Genomic DNA, 20,933 nt, shown 5'->3' with positions numbered 1-20,933 from the left:
ATCCAGAATGTTTTGGGGCAAAAACTTTCACCTCCTCCTTTCAATAATCCCCTTGGGTAGCACTAAAGAGGCATACCAGCTGGAACTAAACATGAGATTAAAATGGCCAACTTCAGCTCTTGGTGGATTTTGGTGATGGCAAGAGTGTCCATGGTAAGTGACAGCCAAGAGATGTGTCATGTGGCCTTGCCATTAGCACCTGCCCTGGGATGTAAGATTCTAATACCTGAACACCTGAAGGGTGGGTGGGATGCAAATGGGCAGGCTGTAAGCAACTTGTAACAGATAACAAGAAGATAATCATGAAATGCTTCAATGTGCCCCAAGTTTTTGTATTTCAGTTTTCTTTTATAATTGCAATTTGAAAAACCAAAACCATCGTATTTAAATAGAACTAAAAAAATGTCCACTTTTTAAAAAGCAGTGTTTTGTGTTTTTACTACTCTTTTTTTCTTATAGAAACATTTGAAATAGTCCATATTTCTAGGCATGGCCAAGGGAAGAAACATCTGAGAGTAGCTTTCATACATTTTTGTAAGCATTGATGGGAGCACAATCCCATATTATTTACACCTCATCACACTATCTATCCACTTTAAATCCCGTGGCTGCTTCCTGCAGTAATTCGGAGTTTGTAGTTTAAAGAGAGGTCTTTAAACTACTCAACCCGAGAGATCCTTGACCTCACTACACTACAAAGCCCAGAATTCTGCAGGAAGCAGCTGTAGGATTTAAAGTGGATTCTCACTGAAGGTCCCAAGGAAAATGAGGACCTTTTCACCCATTTTTTTCTCCTTGTTTCCAGCAGATGATGAAGAGGTCTCCCTTACTGCCGATCCCGAGTCAGCCGATTTCCAGGAAAGCCCCCTGAATATGTCAGCAGAGGAAATCCTCGGTGAGCCTCCGTGCACCAGCACAGTGAGCTCTGAAAGTGCAGCTCCAGAGAAGCTAAATGGATACCCAGTGATCTGCATCAATTTTGATAGCTCTGGTGCCGGGGAGCTCACCCTGAACAGCTTCCTAAAAGAAGAGCTAGCAGGAAATGGGGAGGTGGATGCAATGCCAGCAGACATGGTTGATCCCTTGGAATCCATCCCAGGGGAAATGATGCCTTCCCTCAGTGCTGTGGACCTCGCTGAGCAGCTGGCTTTGTTGGCATCCATGCCCCCTGAATCTGAAGTTAGGGAAAATAATAAAGTCAATTCCGTTACTCAGGGAGGCAATGATAACATCTTTACCAGCATAGAAGCCCTATCTATTGATGAGGTGAGTGGAGATACACAAACAGTCAAGGATCTAGAGAAGAGTCAGGATGATGAAGGGGCTTCAGCCCAGGAGGAGGAGCAGGAGCAGGAGGTGATGGAGGAGGACAGCCATGAGGAGAACAAGCTCCAGTTACGGACCATGGTTAAAAGGAAGAACAGACCGTGTTCCTTGCCTGTGTCAGAACTTGAGACCGTCATAGCCTCTGCCTGTGGGGAGCCTGAGACTCCTCGGACACACTACATAAGGATACACAATCTCCTTCACAGTTTGCCTTCTGCCCAGATGAGTAGTGATGATGGAGAAGGGGAGGAGGAGCAGGGCAGTGTAATAGAGAATGATGAAGAACTGACAGTCAGGGAAGTTTCAGAGAAGGACATGGTCAGTGAGGCTGAAACAGTCATGGCAGAACCTCCTCAGGAAAGCACAGCGGAAGAGACCTTTGTCCGTGGAACAGTGCCTCGCAGCACCTCTGTTGAACACCTTGCTGACTTACGTGAACCACTGTTGGATGGGGAAGGGCCCAGAACTGAAAGTGAGAGTGAATTGAGTCCCAGGCCACATGGGGACACTGAGTGTGAAATGTGTGACACGTCCTGCTACAGCCCATCCTGTTATAGCACCTCCTGTTATAGCACGTCCTGCTACAGCACGTCATGTTACAGCACTTCTGGTCAGGACAGTACCAATCGGTTCTCAAGCCATACCCGGTTCTCCTCTGTTGACAGTGCAAAAATTTCCGAGAGCACGGTTTTTTCTTCACAGGATGATGAGGAAGAGGAAAACAGCGCTTTTGAGTCAGTGCCAGACTCGGTGCAAAGCCCCGAGCTGGACAGGGAGCAAGTGGATGGCTCCACTCACTGGCCTGAGGAAATGATAGCTCGTGGAGTGAATCTGCAGAGAACAGCAGAAAATGTAGAGTCTCCAGTAGCAGGTCCCAGCAACAGAAGAGAAGGTTAGACATGGAGAAGCCATACCTTGGTTATCTATTGTAGGCATTACAAGAGATAATCAATAATCAAGATCTGAATTAGTTTCATTTTGGAAGTGAGACTTAAAAGTCTGCATTATAGGGCAGTGTAGATGGGGCCTAAGTGTGTGTTCATGTTGAAGGGCTACATCCTCATCTGGTATATTAAGCTGCTACTGTTTGCAACATGTGAGGATCTTGCTCAATGGGATATTATGTTCTTCTTTATGTCTGAAGGTTTCATTTTTCAGCTTCCATTAACATTGCCAGACACATAACTATAGTTTCACTGCAATTGTTATAAGTAGTATTTGTGGAGCACCAGAAGTAGTGGCTAAATAAGCCTATCTTATACCATTGTGGTGAAATAATAACAACCCCACTGAAATGGAAATTTGCATTTTTAACTTCACTTTTCAACATCCATTTGTCCACTTTGTCTTTCAAACTAATTTGGCTTGCAACAAAATATCACCTCAGGTCTCAATCATTTCAGCATCCAGATGTGTTACATACAACTTCTTTGTTCTTTGTTTTATCTCTATTGTGTCTGACCTTTGACACACACACACACACAAACATGTATTATACATTTTGTTAGTTTCCTTGCCTTTTGATGTTTAGGAAGTAAGGACATACATGATAGAAATTATAAAAAGAGACCTACACTTCAAACTTAGCTTTTCATTAGTTGAACATTCTTCATATCTTTATCCATTCAATGTACAAAGATGATTCATACAAGACATTTTTCATCACTATACAAACAGTCCAAGTGGTCCCGGAGTGTCTCTTCAACGGACAATTATGACATGTGAACCAGGTAAGTGCAAAGATGAACAGCTTGAACTCTTAGCATAATGGCAGGATAGGAAGCTGGACTTCGATGGCATTGGCTGGCTGTTATTTGAAATGCAGTAGTCCTACATTTGCAGGCATTTGGGGCACAGGAAAAGACATGAATATAAATAAAAATGGTAAACATTTTGTTTTTTACCTGGGAAACAATATTCTAGACATTATAGGGACACATTAACACTGACCCGTTATCCTGAAGGGGATGAGCAATCACCTGCACAACACACAAAACTGATTTGGGTTAACATGGGCCAAAGCATGGCCTTGAACCACATTAGCAAAAACTGTGAGTTCCTCCAAATTCTCCCCAAGAATCCAAAGCAAACCTTAACTTGAGCCCATGTAAGCAGTTAAGCCAGTTCCAAAATAGAACTGGCCACAGTTGTTTACATGACCATTCTGTATTCCCTGAGTTTGGTTGGCCTGGAGGTTTTGGGGGGGGGGGGGGGGGGCACTTGCCATCCCACTTCTGTTTTTGTTGTAGCAGTGGCCAGTGAGCACAACATGGCTACTGTCTGTCGCTCAAAGCCGAGAGTTCAGGCCGAATGCTAGGGCGATTGGAGAAGGAAAAATGAAGAAGTGATCCCTCTCTGAAGAAGAGAAGGCTGAGAGGAGATATGATAGCCATGTATAAATTTGTGAGAGGAAGTCACAGGGAGGAGGAAGCAAGCTTATTTTCTTCTTCCCTGGAGACTAGGACACGGAACAATGGCTTCAAACGACAAGGAAGGAGATTCCATCTGAACATGAGGAAGAACTGTGAGAGCCGTTCAGCAGTGGAACTCTCAACCCCGGAGTGTGGTGGAGGCTCCTTCTTTGGAAGCTTTTAAACAGAGGCTGGATGGCCATCTGTCAGGGGTGCTTTAAATGTCGGAGTTGCGACCTTTTGTAAAGGCACTCAAGACTTGGCTGTTTGGTTGTGCATTTAAGTAATCAGATCTAATTTGCCAAATAGTCACTGCTGAATGTTTTTATGTTGAATGTTTTTATATTGTGAAATGCTATTTTAGATTGTAAGTCACTCAGGGCACCTTGGTGGAGAGCGACTAATTAAGAAATGAAGTGAATGCAATATTCCTGCTTCTTGGCAGGGGGTTGGACTGGATTGCCCATGAGGTCTCTTTCAACTCTATGATTCTATGACTCTATGACTCTCCCACCTGCTGCAATCCTTTGGCACCCCAGCCAACGTCACTATAGGGGACGAGCAGGGGCGGCTCAACCCATTACACAAAGTAAGCATTTGCAGTACAGTTGATTTTGCCCAGGGGCGCTCTTGAGGCACTCTTGGGGAAAAATAGACCTTGACATATGCGAGATGTAGTTACTGGGATCTATAGTTCACCTACAATCAAAGAGCATTCTGAACTCCACCAATGATAGAATTGAACCAAATATGGCACATATGGAACTCCCATGACGAACAGAAAGTATATATCAGTGATTGGTTGGGGGGGGGGGTGCACCAAAATATTGTTTGCTTACCGTTGAAAATTACCTAGGGCCGCCTCTGGGGACGAGTAACAGACAGTCATATCACACTTGCCAGCCACTGCTACAAAAGTGGAAGAGGAATGGTGAGTGCCATCCCATGCCCCCAGGCCACCAGCATTTAGGGAACATAGGATGGCCATGCAAACAATTGTGTTTGCTTTGGATCTGTTCTGCAGGCATTCCCACATCATCATTCACACAATTGGCTGATGGTTTTAAGAATTGATAGCCACAACGTCTCTGGCAAGGGTGAAGGGTTCACATGTTAGCCTGACATTACTATTCTACCTCCCACTTCACTCAGTACCCATGCCAGTTTAGGAGAAGCCCCTGAGCAAGATGTCCCCCATGGACCTGCCTCTCTGCAGTGATCTGTATCTTCTGCTCTTCTCTATTACTGTTGCCTACTTACATATCCTTTTTCTCTAGTATCAGAGAGAAGAGAGAAGACAAAATGTGAAATTGCTGCTGCTGCTCCATTTCAGTACTCTAATAGCTTGCCTATTTATTCAAAAAGGGGCAAGTGAATAGACAGCAACAGCGCAGAGAAGCAACAGGATTTATCTGAGACTCCAGGGTTTTGTTTGTTTTTAGTGAACCTCCTAACCCACTGAGCTCGATTGGCCTGGGGACATGAGGGATGTGAACATGATTGGAAGTTTGAGGATGTTGATTCATACCACTGTCTCTTACTGAGCTTATATTATAAACTGGGTGCTGTCATTTTATTGAGGTAAGTAACTAAGTAAATAAGAAGCAGTTAGTAAATTTGGTAATAGATGACAAGTACAGCTGAATAGGGATACCCGTTGAGAAGGATTTTACAAGAATGTTACGGTAACGTTAAAATGTACGGTAACTATTTTTTTTCCACAGCATGCAACAGACTGACTCATATTTATATTTTCATCCGTTGCTTTTGCTTTGGACATTTCCTTTTGTGGCTGCAATATCATTCAAGATCAGACAACTATGGACTTAAAAAGTAAAGAATTTTTACAGTCAAGTTTAAATGTGATTTTACATACTATTTGAAGGGGTTTTTTTAAGTGCTACTTACTTAAAGGTATATAAAACAGTCATCATTGCTTGAATACTTGATCTCCATTTGAGTAATCCAGGTAATATAAATAAGATGACTGATGAGCTCATTCCAAGGCTACAGTCCCATTCATTCTAAATACAGAATTGTGATCTCTAAGATCTTTACACAAAAATTCTAAACTGGACATCATTGGGCTGAATTTCTATTGGTAGCCCCAACCTAGCAGACCTACTGAATCAATGATAATGTGTTAAATCAACACCTATAAAATTGATCTATTGATTCAATGGCCTAAATGGTTTAAATAGGAATGTCCATTTATATTATGATGTTTCAGCTGCTTAAGGTAATCTCTCCTACCCATGTATTGTTTTTAGTTACATCTCTTACTTAACATGCTTAATTAAATAGGAGGAAATGACAAGCAGTGGGATCAAATCGGTGAAAATGGCAGTTCGAAAAAATGCACTCTGAATCTTTGACTCCGGTTTCAGGTTTTTATATTGCCTTCTGGCATAAAGAGTAAGGCATTATGACAAGACGGTGAAAATAGTCCAAAGATATTCTAGCAGCATTAGAGCATGTATGTACCAGTTTGCTCAGGTGACAAAAGTCAGAAAACCCTACAGCAAAGGATTACACTCAGATAATAGTTCCACCTCTTTGCCAGCTCTAAATATGATCTCTCCTGTATATCAGACAGCCTCTTTCTTGTCTCAGTTCTTCCCTTCCTATCTTTTTACTGTCTTTCTCCCAACTCACTCCCCTGTGATTTTTTTTCCTTGTCTCACTTTCCTGTCCCTCTTCTCTTCCATAGCATTTGTGTATAACTGGTAAGGTTGGGGACTGGATTAAGCATGCCATTCCTTGTTTGGCATTAGATTGCAACCCCAATCAGACCTTTTTGTTCATTGAACCACAAGTTTGTACTTTTGACATCATATTTCAATGACCTTTTGCCATGTAAATTATTTAAAAACTAGTTTTATGGCAGCTAATACACCAGATTTCTGTTGGCTCTTACCGAGCACCCGTTCAGTCATTTGTGTTTATATAGCAGTGCATTTATAACCACTGTGTGGCATCTGCGACTGAATATGAACCTCTTGACTGTCTTATTCATAGGTGATTGCCCTTTACTCCATAATTCCCAGCCAATCAACCAGCTTCCTTCCCTGAGGCCTGACCACCATCAGTACCCAACCATTGATGAACCTCTTCCTCCAAGTAAGCTTTAGTTTCTTAAAAATATATTGCTTTTTTTCAATTTAGAGTTCCCTGTTTATCTGAAGGACAGTGATCAGGATTCCACTGCAGTCAGTAGTGAGGAATGTATATGAACCCCTACAGAACTTCATATGTCTTTTTGAACTTTTTGCTCTCCTCAAAAGTACCATCAGACAAAATTAAATGGTGCAATAACATTTTCATTGTATTTTAAGATGATCTAGAATGTGTCCTTGTGTTTTTTGGGACAGTGACAAAACGATTCCCTTGTTTTGTTCCTTTAATTTCCCTCTGGCCTCAGCTATCTACACTCCCACTGCAACCATGTTTACTTTGTGCACAAGAGAGTGCCCTGAGAGATGATACCACAGCAGGCTATAAAGAGCAATAAAAGGTGGCATTTTCAAAACATCTTTCTTAATTTGGTTAATTCATTTGAGCTGCTTTTTGAGGTGAAGGGTACAGATTTCTGAAGATAATTAATTCCACACTGAGAATCCAGTAAAAAGCAGATTTCCTGCTCATTTAGGATTTGTTACTATATTCTCAAAATAGCAGGTCAAGAAGAGTACATATTGCTATGATGGCAAAGTGACTGAACGTGCTTTGAATATACATGTTGTATCTGTTTGAGTCCTTGTAGGAAAGTGCCTATGTGCATTTTTGACCTATAAAATGCTTGTGCTTAAAGTGCACTACATTAATATTGATTGTCCAGTAGAGGGCACACTGTGACCAACACCACCACCTTTTGATATTAAAGTATTATAGCTTGTTTGCGTGAAGGAAAACTGTAATTCTTTACATGGGTTAAACCCTTGCCCTGGCAGGACTGAAGACCGACAGGATTGGATTTGGGGGGGGGGGGTATTCAGAGGAAGTTAATTGTTTTGTAAATTCACTCTGTTATGCGCTGAACTTCATATGCACACATGCAAATAGCTTAATGTAAACACAAGCAGATTTGCATGTGCACATATGAGTGAATTTCTTTTTTTTAGAAATGCTTCTTTTGGATCTCTCTCTTCACCCAATTGTTAATTCAAGCTCTATTTAATATTGCGAAGTTTAAAAGAAAGAGTTTCAGAGAGTTCTAACTGCGTTCCCATTGTGCTTCCCTTGAGCCACCTGGGTGTCCGTGGTTCCATGTTTTGACAGGCTGATCAGCTGTTTCGGACTTTTAAAAAGCGCACATGTGCTAGAGCAGTCCACACAGGGATAAAGCAAGGAAAGAACATATATTGCATGACTACATGGATATACAGTCATGCAAAGGTGCACATTTTTCAGGCAGAATTGGGTTTTAAGCACACCTTTTTAAAAAGTGCTTTTCAGCTGTTAATCTGATTCCACCCGCACTTTCCCCAAACATCATTTAGCTACCCAATCCCCTTTTATCTTGGTTACTTCTGGGTTTTTAGTCATGTGTAGAAGGGCCCTGAGTGTGCTGGCTCACTTTCTATCACTGTATTAGCATTGTCTTTTCTTAGTATTTAGCTACACATTTCGCTGCTACTGTGTATGCTACTACTGTTGGTGTTTCAAAGCCTGTGATCCATCACATGTTTTTATACATACAGACTGTGTCTACATTGTACCCATAAAATGTTTTGTGATAAATATGTGTGAGTATATTGTTATCTGTTTTCCATATGCAGTGCAGCACCAGTCTGAAATGTTTACTAATTGTGTTTTAAATAAGGGTCTACATGTCTGTAGCAAATTTATAATACTTTCCCACTGCTTGTCATGTCAATATGGTGCTTTCCAATTATATCAAGCAATTTCAAGCTCTGAGCTTTCCAGTTGACATTAACCATTGTATGTGATATGTCAATGCTTTCTACATAATTCATTGGTAATTCCACCACATCGAAGGCTGGCTAGCCATAATGATTTCATTATGGTGACACTGCAGCCTCCATAGGGAATGGTGGGTATCTGTGCCCAAGACATTGCATGTCTGTTTGTTTTTAAGGTAGCCATGTTGTTTGTCTTGTTGCTTTATATATATCCAACAAACACCTTCTTATAAACTGCTGTTCTGCATGCTCTTTCCTGGATTTCTTAACTTTAAAAATGCGCAAATCATATTGACAAATGAGCGATTATTCGGAAGCCATTTGTACATGCTGGAGACCCATTTTCTTAGATATCCATTCCATTTGCCCTTTCCCTTGTTCAGGTCCTGGGCCCCACAGGGCTTTGGAATCTGGCCTTGTACTGGACGCAAAGGTAGCAGCATTGATAGAACCAGTACTGGTGAGCCAGTTCACAACACCAAATGGGATGTTGGCAGTGTACTGCCCCTGCTTTGGGAGATGTGGTACATTTGTTTATTTAATCATACATATGCTGCATTTTTGGATCAAGTCTTCACAGGTTTGTCCACATAATGAAAACTAAAATACATAAGGTATATTTAAAATACTTAGATTTACCCTGCTTATGGATTAATGCACAGGCACTGAATTGTGAACCTGAGGCCCCTTCTACATTGCCATATAAAATCCAGATTATCTGCTTTGAAATGGATTGTATGGCAGTTTAGACTCATATATAACACATATATAATGTGGATTATCTGCTTTGATAATCTGGATTATATGACAGTGTAGAAGGGGCCTAAATTGCTCTTTTTCAGATATTCTCAAACCATATGTATTTCATTGAGTTTTCTGTTGCTTTTCCAATCTCTTTAATTTAAGGATGCCCTTTGATAGAAATTCTGTGTTGTTAAGAGAACTTGTTTCTTTTCCTTGTGTTAATGTTTTTGCATAACAAGTGTACATTTATGCTATTTTTATATGGTTTTCCTTCGTAGAATTTATCCATGGATATCACTCAACAAATTACTTAATTCCTGTCCTTTCTTTTTAAAATGTTTGATGCAAGACTGGGAAGCTCGCATAGACAGCCACGGAAGGGTGTTCTATGTTGATCATGTGAATCGAACCACAACGTGGCAGCGTCCAACTGCAGCAGCTACTCCTGATGGAATACGTAGATCGGGTTCGATCCAACAAATGGAGCAGCTCAATCGGCGGTAAGATATGGAGATCCAAATTTGGTAATAGCTGTAGCAACAAACTTTACTGTCTGCCTTCATAAAGCACGTGTATACAATCCAGCAAGCATAGCATACAGTAGCTCCAAAGGAATATGGACAAGAAACTTGCAATACAACCTTATACACACCTGCTCAGACTTATTTCTATGCACCAGAAGAGCTACCAGAGAGGAGGCAGGGGTCTTTTCTTTGGGGTTGGGAGTTGGGAAGGGTGTAGGTACCATCTCGCATTTTTGGGCTCCAGAAGCCAAAAGGTGTGAGGTGGTTTTGGGTACTGGCCCTCGGAAGTAACCGGTAGTCAGTACCCACAGAGCTCATACACCATTAGACCTGGGCCTTTCAGGAAGGCCCAGGGTCTAATGGGGTATCTAATCAATTTGGGATAAAGCAGGGTTTTCCTGCTTTGTATTGTCAAAGGCTTTCATGGCCGGAATCACTGGGTTGTTGTAGGTTTTTCCGGGTTATATGGCCATGTTCTGGAGGCATTTTTTCCTGACGTTTCGCCTGCATCTATGGCAAGCATCCTCAGAGGTAGTGAGGTCTGTTGGAAGTAGGAAAATGGGTTTATATATCTGTGGAATGACCAGGGTGAGACAAAGGACTATTGTCTGCTGGAGCTAGGTGTGAATGTTTCAACTGGCCACCTTAATTAGCATTTGATGGCTTGGCAGTGCCTGGGGAATCATTTGTTGAGAGGTGATTAGATGTGCCTGATTATTTACTCTCTGTTGTTTTGCTGTTGTAATTTTAGAGGTTTTTTAACATTGGTAGCCAGATTTTGTTGATTTTCATGGTTTCCTCCTTTCTGTGGAAATTGTCCACATGCTTGTGTATTTCAATGGCTTCTCTGTGTAGTCTGACATGGTGGTTGTGAGAGTGGTCCAGCATTTCTGTGCTCTCAAATAATATGCTGTGTCCAGGTTGGTTCATCAGCTATGGCTGACTTCTCTGGTTGAAGTAGTCTGCAGTGCCTTTCAAGTTCCTTGATTCATGTTTAGGCGCTGCGTTTGGTGGTCCCTATGTAGACTTGTCCACAGCTGCATGGTATACAATAGAGTCCTGCAGAGGTGAGAGGATCCCTCCAACAAATGAACGTAGCCCCCCCCCCCCCGAAAACCTCATGGTGATCCGCAAGAAGGCCTTACTGGTACATTATTTAAACTGTTATGTTTATCACCATACTCAATATATCCCATATGCATGGGGGTATTGGGGTAACAATACAAAAAGTTTGCTAGGGTAGACCCTCTTTCGCTCAGACTCAGCCCCCCCCCCCCCCCGAATCAAAATCCTGGCTACAGGCCTGGATCAGTGGTTCCCTTGATGTATGGCAAGAACACTTTTCCTCTGGGTGGATCTTCGTCTTGACTCTCATGGCTTGTTCTCGGTCTTGCAGCTCTTCTGATGTCTGAGGTGGAGTATCCATTGGCCTGTAGAGCCCAGTTTAGGTGGTTCAGTTCATCTTGGAGGAGGTGGTTTCCTGCTTTGTCCCAAATTACATCACTTTTATCTGAGGCGACGTTGGGACCTCAGACCTCAGGTACCTGAGGCCTCAGGTAAAAGTCTGACAGGGCCTGCATTTTGGGCCGTGTCTGGAAAGGCCCTTAGTATTCAACACCTACACTGGGAAAGTTTGTCTAGAAATTTGGAGTTCATTGTCAGTGTTATGCTGATGACATCTATTTCTCTTTTCCACTTAACTCCCAGGAACCCTTTCCTACTCTAAATCAGTGTCTAGCATCAGAAATGAATTGCATTACGGGAGCACATTTTATTGCTTACGAGTATTTTGAACTTTCTGTTTACTCTTTTTGACACATGTTTTCCATGTGGGTATGCACTGCAGCACGCATTAGAGGTGTGTGTTTTCTAGCCATCCTTCTTATAATCCACATCATTCTGGATTTTACAGCATATGTAGATAGGGCTTTTGATTTTTCAGTTGGGAGGTATCCGTTGATCTGGAGGATAAAATGACCTTGTTTTAGCTATATTGATCCATGATTTAACTAAGTTCATACAGGGCTACTGTAACATGCCCTGTATGTAGGATAGGAGGCATCCTCAGAAGAGGTTTTAGAAACCAGAACTGATTTGCAGTTTGAAAGTGAGATGAAGTTTATTGTAGTTTCTGAGCACTCTTCAAAATCTTAACTTGAAAATATTTTGAGAGCTATGTTCTCTGCTTTTTTGTGTGTGTGGTATTTGAATTACCAGGTACGTTTTGGGAGAGCAAATGATTAAAATCCTACAACGATTAAACAATAACACATCCTTTATTAGATGTTATTGGAGTGTTACAATCACAGCGGCATTTCTAAAGCCACCCATATTTCTTATAGCATTTAGTTTCATCTTCAGATTTCCAAAAGGAGCTTTAGATATAAATTATAGTAATCAGGGATTACCAAATATTGTTGATATTTTTAATCTTCATTGCTTATTTAGCAAGACATATTTAAAATCTGTGCCAAAGGCGGACATTGTCTTCAAACTAAGCAGAGGAACTGCAGGGTGTTTTTGAGTTAAATGTGGCTTTTCAGGATGTTTATGCCCTTATTTTACTGAACATTTCTTTAACTGCAGGCATTACTATATTTATATATGGTTTAAATGTCACTCAGCATTCTACCACAGCAAAAGTATTTTTCACCATGACCCCAAGAAATGTTTTTATTTTAGTCTTTCCCTTCCTTGCTATAATGATACCATTTTCATTGAAACAACTGCTTTAATTATACACCTTTCAGAGCATAGCTAGCTGAGGGTTTCCTCATTTTAAACATTTAATGGTTTTCTTTGATGCACCAAGTGGGCAGGAAGCTTCTTCCTTCCAAGACATACAAACAGGATGGGAGTTTCCCTAATTTGTAGGGAAAGAGAAGGATAGAGAAATCAGACAACTGGCCACAACCACCAGGAATTTTCCTAATTCCCTAAGGCAGCAGCAGGAAAAGTGTATCCCTCCAGAATGACGTTGTTGGATTGCAGCTCTCAGGCCCCTTCTACACTGCCATATAGTCAAGATGGTCAAAGCAGATAATCTATCAGATAATCCAGTTCATATCACATAATCTGGATTTTATATGGCTGTGTAGAAGGGGCCTCTGAAGTCCTCGCCAACATTGCCAATTGTAAGCCTTGCTGGGAGTTACAATCTACAATCTGGAAGGTCACATTTTCTTCAATTCTGTCAAAAAGGTTGGGGTTCTTCTAAATGTGTCTGGCCTCGTCTACACTGTCCTTATATCTCAGGATCTAATCCCAGATTATCTTATCCCAGATTATGTGGTAGTGAAGGGTCACATAATCAAGTTCAAAGAAAATAACCTTGGATCAGATCCTGGGATATAAGGACAATGTAGAAGGGGGCCTCTGTTGTGAGGGATCCGACCATCAAAGGATGGATCTATACTGCCATGTAATCCAGATTATCAAATCAGATAATCCACATTATTTGCTTTGACTAAATTAGTCTACACTGCCATATAATCCAGTTCAAAGAAAATAATCTTAATTTTATATGGCAGTGTAGAAGGTGACCCAAGTTCACTAGCTAATCCTATTATTATTGGTTAAAGTTGCAAACAAGGTTCAAGGAACTGTCATCCCCAACTCAAGGTTTAAATTCCAGATGTCCCATAAAACTCATTAAGAACCAGAGTCAGTCAAAAATGCACATGAGGTGGGTAAAAGCCATTGATGCAAAACACCAACATGCCTTTACAGGTGGAAGATTAGTTAATCATAAGTAAGACTAAACTATCAATAGTTCATGTTAGTTTTCTATTTTTGTGGAGATAATTGAATAAAACATGTAGTTTTATTCAGCTCACTCCATGTTTGCGAGAACTGGGCCACAGAGAAAGCGTTTTGAAAGGGAAAGTATTTGTTATTATCACTTTACTAGGGTTGAGTCAACCTCCCATTTCCTTTTAATTACACTTATTTTGTGTTTTTTGTTAGAATGCTTTTTGCTGAAGCTTTGCAAATATATTTACCCCTGCATGTATCCCTCCCTCACACACACACAACAATATGACTTCCTTAGCCGTCTCTTCTTGATCTAGACCAGGGGTCCTCAAACTTTTTAAACAGAGGGCCAGGTCACAGTCCCTCAAACTGTTGGAGGGCCGGATTGTAACTTGAAAAAAAATGAATGAATTCCTATGCACACTGCACATATCTTATTTGTAGTGCAAAACCCACTTAACAACACTACAATAATTTCAATGAAGAACAATTTTAACAAATATAAATTTATTAGTATTTCTATGGGAAGTGAGGCCCTGCTTTTGGCTGATGAGATAGGATTGTTGTTGTTGTTGTTGTTGGCTCTGAGCGAGGCCCGGGTAAATGACCTTGGAGGGCCGCATCCGGCCCCTGGGCCTTAGTTTGAGGACCCCTGATCTAGACCAATAGTTCTCAACCTGTGGGTCTCCAGATGTTTTGGCCTTCTGCTCCCAGAAATCCTAACAGCTGGTAAATTGGCTGGGATTTCTGGAAGTTGTAGGCCAAAACACCCCGGGACTCACAGATCTGGACATCGGAGAACCACTAATCTGGACATTGTTATGTATTTTTGCATTTTGCTGAAGATGTTTGAGGGATATATTTTTTACGGTTTCTTATAGGATTTTTTCTCTCTCATGGCACTGTGTAAGGAATTTTCATTAGCAGCTATTTCTCCAGATTAGATTCCCCATTGGAACTTAAACACATTATAACTGAGTAATTGTCACATCCCATTACTTCTTTGCACAAAGAGCTTTCTGTTAATTCTTTAATCTTTAATGTTAATGGCAAAAATGCCAAGTAGACCATCAATCCTTAAGAGAGTTTTGCTTAGGATTTTGCATAATTCCTTGATATATGAGGCTTGCAGACCTTTGACATGGCAAAATTGTAGTATTTGGGCACCACCTTATCTGCTGTGGCTCTATCCTGTGGCATCCTGGGATTTGTCGTTTCTGTGGCATTAAAGTGCTCTGACAGACAAGATCTCACAATCTTTAAATATCTCATAATTCTAGAATTCCATAGCATTGGGCCATGGCAATTAATGTGGTGTCAAACTGCTATAATTCTGGTGTCTCATATTTGGACACCTCCTGAAAATCCACCAAAGTGAATGTTTTCAGTAATTGCAGTGTTAGATATTTATTACAATAATTCACGAGCTGATTTTCTATATTTCAGAATATTAGTTTAACAACAGTAGCGTAACACAAGACATAATCAAAATTACAATCAGAGTCAGGTTTCTTAATATTAAAATGCAAATATAACATCTATATAAATAAAAATGTAATGTTCGTTTGTGGGATTAACAGAACTCAAAAACCACTGGATGAATTGACAACAAATTTGGACACAAGACACCTAACAACCCAATGTATGACCTTCACTCAAAAAAAATGATTTTGTCATTTGGGAGTTGTAGTTGCTGTGATTTATAGTTCACCTATAAATCCCAGCAAACCCCCCCCCCCCTATAAATCCTATAAATGGAGACCCCGGTGGCGCAGTGGGTTAAAGCACTGAGCTGCTGAGCTTGTTGATCGAAAAGTTGCAGGTTCGATTCCGGGGAGCGGCGTGAGCTTCCACTGCCAGCCCTAGCTTCTGCCAACCTAGCAGTTCGAAAACATGCAAATGTGAGTAGATCAATAGGTACTGCTCCGGCGGGAAGGTAACGGCGCTCCATGCAGTCATGCCGGCCACATGACCTTGGAGGTGTCTACGGACAACGCTGGTTCTTCGGCTTAGAAATGGAGATGAGCACCACACCCCAGAGTCAGACATGACTGGACTTAATATCAGGGGACTACCTTTACCTAACACTTACAATCAAAGAGCATTCTGAACCCCACCAATGATGGAATTGAACCAAACTTGGCACACAGTTCTCCCATGACCAACAGAAAATACTGGAAGGGTTTGGTGGGCAGTGTCCTTTGCTTTTGGAGTTGTAGTTCACCTACATCCAGAGATCACTGTGGACTCATACAATGATGGATCTGAACCAAACTCTACACAAATACTCAATATGCCCAAATGTGAACACTGGTAGAGTTTGGGGAAAATAGAATCTTGACATTTGGGAGTTGTAGTTTCTGGGATTTATAGTTCACCCACAATCACAGAGCATTCTGAATCCCACCAACAATAGAATTGGGCCAAACCTCTCACACAGATCCCCCATGTGGGCCACAACAACGCGTGGCAGGGGACGGCTAGTTAATAATAAAATGTGGCAAGATTCAAAAACATATAGCAAGCTACAGTACTTGCCATGATAAAATACTGGGAGAATAAACAATGTATTAACCTGACAGTAAAATATTTTTAATCAGATGCCAAACACATTTTTTATAGATAGCTAGGGTATCACTACTGAGAAGGAGACTCTTCTTATTTTATTCTTATTATGGTGCATTTTCAAGAAAGTAGGTATTTTTTAGAAGACATTCTGTGAAGTGTCTGAAAACACCACTTCAAGATGCACAGAAAACGGCCTATGCAAAAATGGATGACAACGGGAAGGCAATTACATCCCATAGCTTTTTGTTATGGATACTTCCTATTGTTTGTCCAACTTACAAGATTCCATCAGGTACAATAACTTTTAAAAAACACCCTGTTATTCATTCAGTGTTTTCAAAATATCCAGTGTCAGGATATTTTGAATAGCTGGGTCTATGTAGCATATCTTTCTTTTCCCTCATCCCCTTAAGTGTAGCTTAAGAGTATCTGGAGAGATGAAGAATGTTTGGCTGTAACTTGGTCTTGAATTAGTATGCAAGAGCCATGATCTCTTCAAAAGACCAGCTTTCCCTGGAGATTTGCACTGCTAGAATACAACTTGATTTTTTTTTAAATTCTCTTTGGGCAATGGCACTTGTTTGAATGGATATCTGCACTTCAAAACCTACTGGAAATAAATGGAGATTCTTCCAGAATGAGTTCTAATGCCACCACCATCCTGGAATTATTTTATATCCAAAGTTACTTCTTGATTCCCATGGGAAGATTAGCCAGAGGAACAATGGTTCTATCAAAAATTAATAAACATTTTTGTCAACTCTAGTCAGACCCCATTACCCAACATACAACTCAGATTTTGTTGTCCACAAATAGAATTAACCTAAAGAATTCTGATATTTCAACGTTTTTTCCAAAACTCAACACCAGTACTTGCTGAGCTTTAGAAAGTACTATAAAACATGCCATCATTTATGTGGATTCTCTTCACCTTCTTTGCCCTTTTCTCTAAAAATGAAATACATAGGTAGTAACTGAGATGTAACGATGGTGCAAGCAGTGTTGTATGGTATTTTCAGTCCAGCTGAACTTAGATTGTAATGAAAATCTGTTTTTATTTCATTTTTTAGTCAGGAGTTCCCATTATTACATTACATAGCCCAACAAAAAAAAAAACCTCCCAAGGGCTTGGTTTTTAGGCTTGTTTTGTGGTTATTTAGGGTGCTGATTCAGAAAATTGCATCGGATAGACCGCATCAGCTCTCATGATTCTCATGATTTTCTATGGGCAAGCACATGGTTAGTAATGGCATATATTCTGTATCTCAAAAACTAGTGCTAATATGGGAAAATAGGTGCCAGTTTTGGAATCAGCAGGTCAAATATACCCAGAAACAGAGCTAACATTTGAGGCATTAAAATATGTGTTGGCCATTATTTCTTTTTCTTTTTTCACTTCAATCTCCAGTTGAGTTAAATTTTCAGTTTGGTGTTTAAGGAATTCGTGGGCATCTCTGACATTTTTTCCTCAGAACAACAATGAAAAAAATCCTGAATTTATATTAAAATGCTATTTATTTTAATTATTAGAAGATTGACTGTTTGAGTGGTTTTAGAGTAGTAATGATTTTACTTGTTGCTTTGATTCTTCTGGAGCTAAAATAAAAAGTAGCATTGAGTAAAAGTTTAATTTAGTTTTAAATTGAAATTCTGGGCACCATCAATAAATGTTTTTGTTTGAAAATAATATGAAATAGCTTTCTCTTTTACATTTATACTTATGTATAAGTTAACCTCATGTATAATGGCTTCAACCCAGTTTCAGGCCTGTCACCTGCATAGCGAAACTGCTTTTTCCCAAACCAATTCCAAACCGACATAAGTGACCACCTTGAGCCATGAGGTTCAGACTATTTGGTGGACCCCATGTATGAACCTACCTGCGCCTGGAGATCCTCAGGTTAGGTCCTTCTGTCAGACCCACCACCATCTCAAGCTCGGTTGGTGGGAATGAGAGAGTGGGCCTTCCTTTTCAGTGGCTGCCTCTTGACTCTGGAACTCCCTTCCCAGGGAAGCCAGAATGTCCTTCCCACAGCAGGCTAAAACCTTTCTATTCAGGCAGGCTTTTAAAGATGAAGGTTTTTAAGATCAATTCAGAGGGTGTTGTGGTTTTAGCTTTGAATATGTATCAAATATGTTTGAATGGTTTTAATTTTGAATCTTTGAATAATGTTTATATTTAATTCTGTTTTAATATTTGTACATTTGTATATTTTAAATGCTGTGCTAGCATTTTTATCTTAAGCCTCTTTCAGGCCCCTTCGGGGAAGATAAAGCAAGGTATAAATAAATATTATAATAATACATAATTGATTATTATTATTATTATTATTATCATCATCTTTATTTTCCCTTGCCTTTCTCCCCATGAGGACTCAGTGTGTCTCACAATTACATGACACAACCCAATACATTTAAAAACAGCGAATACAAAAATTAAAAACAATTACATATTTGTGTCATGGATATAAGTGAAAATACACTTAAGATTTAATAAATACAATTAAAATAATGTTTAAAACTCCCAGACCCCCTTCTCCGAATCCCACTCACAGCCTCCCCAGCAGCGTGTCCCTCAAAATGCCTGCTGGCAAAGAAAGGTTTTTACCAGCTTGTCAAAGGCCAGCAGGGTTGGGGGCATCCTGGTCTCTCTTAGGATGAAGTTTCACAGTCTGGGAACTGCCACTGAAAAGGCCCTCTCAGGTTTCCCACCCAACATGCTTGAGCAGGTGGTGGGGCAGAGAGAAGGCCCTCCCCAAAAGATCATGAGTACCTGACAGATCCAGAGAAAGAGATACAGTCCTTCAGATAAGGATCAAAGCTGTATAGGCCTTTGTAAGTCAAAAACAACACTTTGAATTGTGCCTGGAAGTGGGTTGGTATAATATTAACTACCACTGGTGATGCTACTATTACTAAGTGGTTGGTATAGATGTGCCCAGAGAGAAGTATTCTGAGTTTGTCCTTGGAATAAATGATTGAGGCCATCAAATTGATGTTTTATTTATTTATTTATTTATTTATTTATTTAGTACATTTCTGTACCGCCCCTCTCAGCGTTCCGGTGACTCGAGGTGGTTTACGAGGCAGAAATTCAATGACATCAGGGACACAATTACAATATACAATATAAAAAACATCAGCAACAATAAAATCAAACATTCTAATGAAACATACTTCAATTGATAATAATTAAAACAATGTCTAGTTCCGCCATATAGTTATTCCATTATTATATCTGTTACTCCATATTTTCAAATGCCCGCTCAAATAGCCATGTCTTAAGATTCTTCCGGAATGATAAGAGCGAGGAGGCCGATCTAATCTCCTTAGGAAGGGCGTTCCATAGCTCAAGCTTGTTTTAACATCTTTTCTCCTTGTTGGATCCTCATTAACATGCCCATACCTTTCACCTATCTTGATTTAGCAGAGACAGTCCCATATCTGCCATTTCTCTTTCCTCCTTTTTCTTTTCCATACTATAGTGAAATTTGGGGTTTACAATGGATATGTCATTTAGATAACCAATAGTGACACTTTGAAAAGCTTCCTTGAAGTAGTTTTTCACTGTCTTTTCCAGTGAGCAGACTTACAAGATCATTGCAAGAGTGAAATCCAAACCAACACACAAAGCGTGCCCCAGAATGGATCTCCCATACCTTGCCTACTGCTCTGTGCTTGGACGTTCTTGATAAATCAGTCAACACAAAATAGATTCCCAGAGGACAGAAAGTTTGAAAGTGATTATTCTCAGTCATTTAAAAAAATTGGAAATATAACCTCTTTCACAGTTATCCTTTGAAAACAGATTGACTTTCTCGAATACATCTATATAAAGACTTTTGTATTTAGTTATGCTGGGATTTTGAGGAATTTTTTGAAGATTATTCTACATAATTGAGGCTAAACAGTAGCACGTTTTTCGTTCATTGCTTCAGTTCATAGGGATCATTTGTCAGCAGGAGATTTTCTACCAACTAAATAAATAGAAAACCTATGTATGTCACCTTCTGAGTAGATGAAATACTTTTTTTTCTGTTCTGCTGTTGCATCAGTGGGTCATAAAATGGAATGGAAAGTTTGTTCACTCAGCCTGCTGTGAATTGAATAAAAATGTTTATAGATTCTTATAAAAGGAAAAGGTAGAATAACAACACTTGTGCTCCCGTTGGTTTTTTAAAAGTTAATTTTATTGCGTTTACTTACTTGCATTGGCCCTCTCCTGCATGTGCACTTTCTCCCTTTCTGTCTATAAATGGTTGGTTATAGTAGAAATGAATAACATTAGAAAGCTCTTTCTGTCAAACAAAATTTTCACACTTTCTCTTCTAATTCTATTTGATTCTGTTACACTTCTACTTTTAAAAAATAACAAATATCTCTCTTTTTAAAAAGCCACTCACAATTTATTCAAATCATCAAACTATTCGAGAACATGGAGCTCAACCTTCTCAACCTTCCTAATGCTGCAACCCCATAATACAGTTCCTCATGTTGTGGTGACCCCCAACCATAACCCTAACATGATGAATCGCCATGTAAATAATGATCTGCAGGATGTATTTTCATTCACTGGAGAAAATTTGGCACAAATACCCGGTATGCCCAAATTTGAATACCGGTGGGGTTAGCGGGGGGATTGATTTTGTCATTTGGGAGTTGTAGTTGCTGGGATTTATGGTTAA

The 20,933-nt window shown here is 40.1% G+C and overlaps 1 protein-coding gene across 6 annotated transcripts in view; it reads left to right on the top strand.

The window, feature by feature from the left end:
• Positions 1 to 20,933, top strand: part of HECW1 (HECT, C2 and WW domain containing E3 ubiquitin protein ligase 1) — a 246,207-nt gene that overhangs the window by 185,415 nt on the left and 39,859 nt on the right. For 3 of the 6 annotated variants that reach the window (XM_060781572.2, XM_060781569.2, XM_060781571.2), the window contains 3 exons: positions 806 to 2,218; positions 6,756 to 6,857; positions 9,753 to 9,903. In XM_060781572.2, coding sequence (XP_060637555.2) covers positions 806 to 2,218; positions 6,756 to 6,857; positions 9,753 to 9,903 — 1,666 coding nt within the window. The remainder of the gene's footprint in view (positions 1 to 805; positions 2,219 to 6,755; positions 6,858 to 9,752; positions 9,904 to 20,933) is intronic. The other 3 variants (XM_060781570.2, XM_060781574.2, XM_060781573.2) reach the window with 3 other exon arrangements.

Source organism: Anolis sagrei, chromosome 6, assembly GCF_037176765.1.
Source record: "Anolis sagrei isolate rAnoSag1 chromosome 6, rAnoSag1.mat, whole genome shotgun sequence".
Classification (NCBI taxonomy): Eukaryota; Metazoa; Chordata; class Lepidosauria; order Squamata; family Dactyloidae; genus Anolis; species Anolis sagrei.
This window is presented reverse-complemented; position numbering and strand designations above follow the sequence as displayed.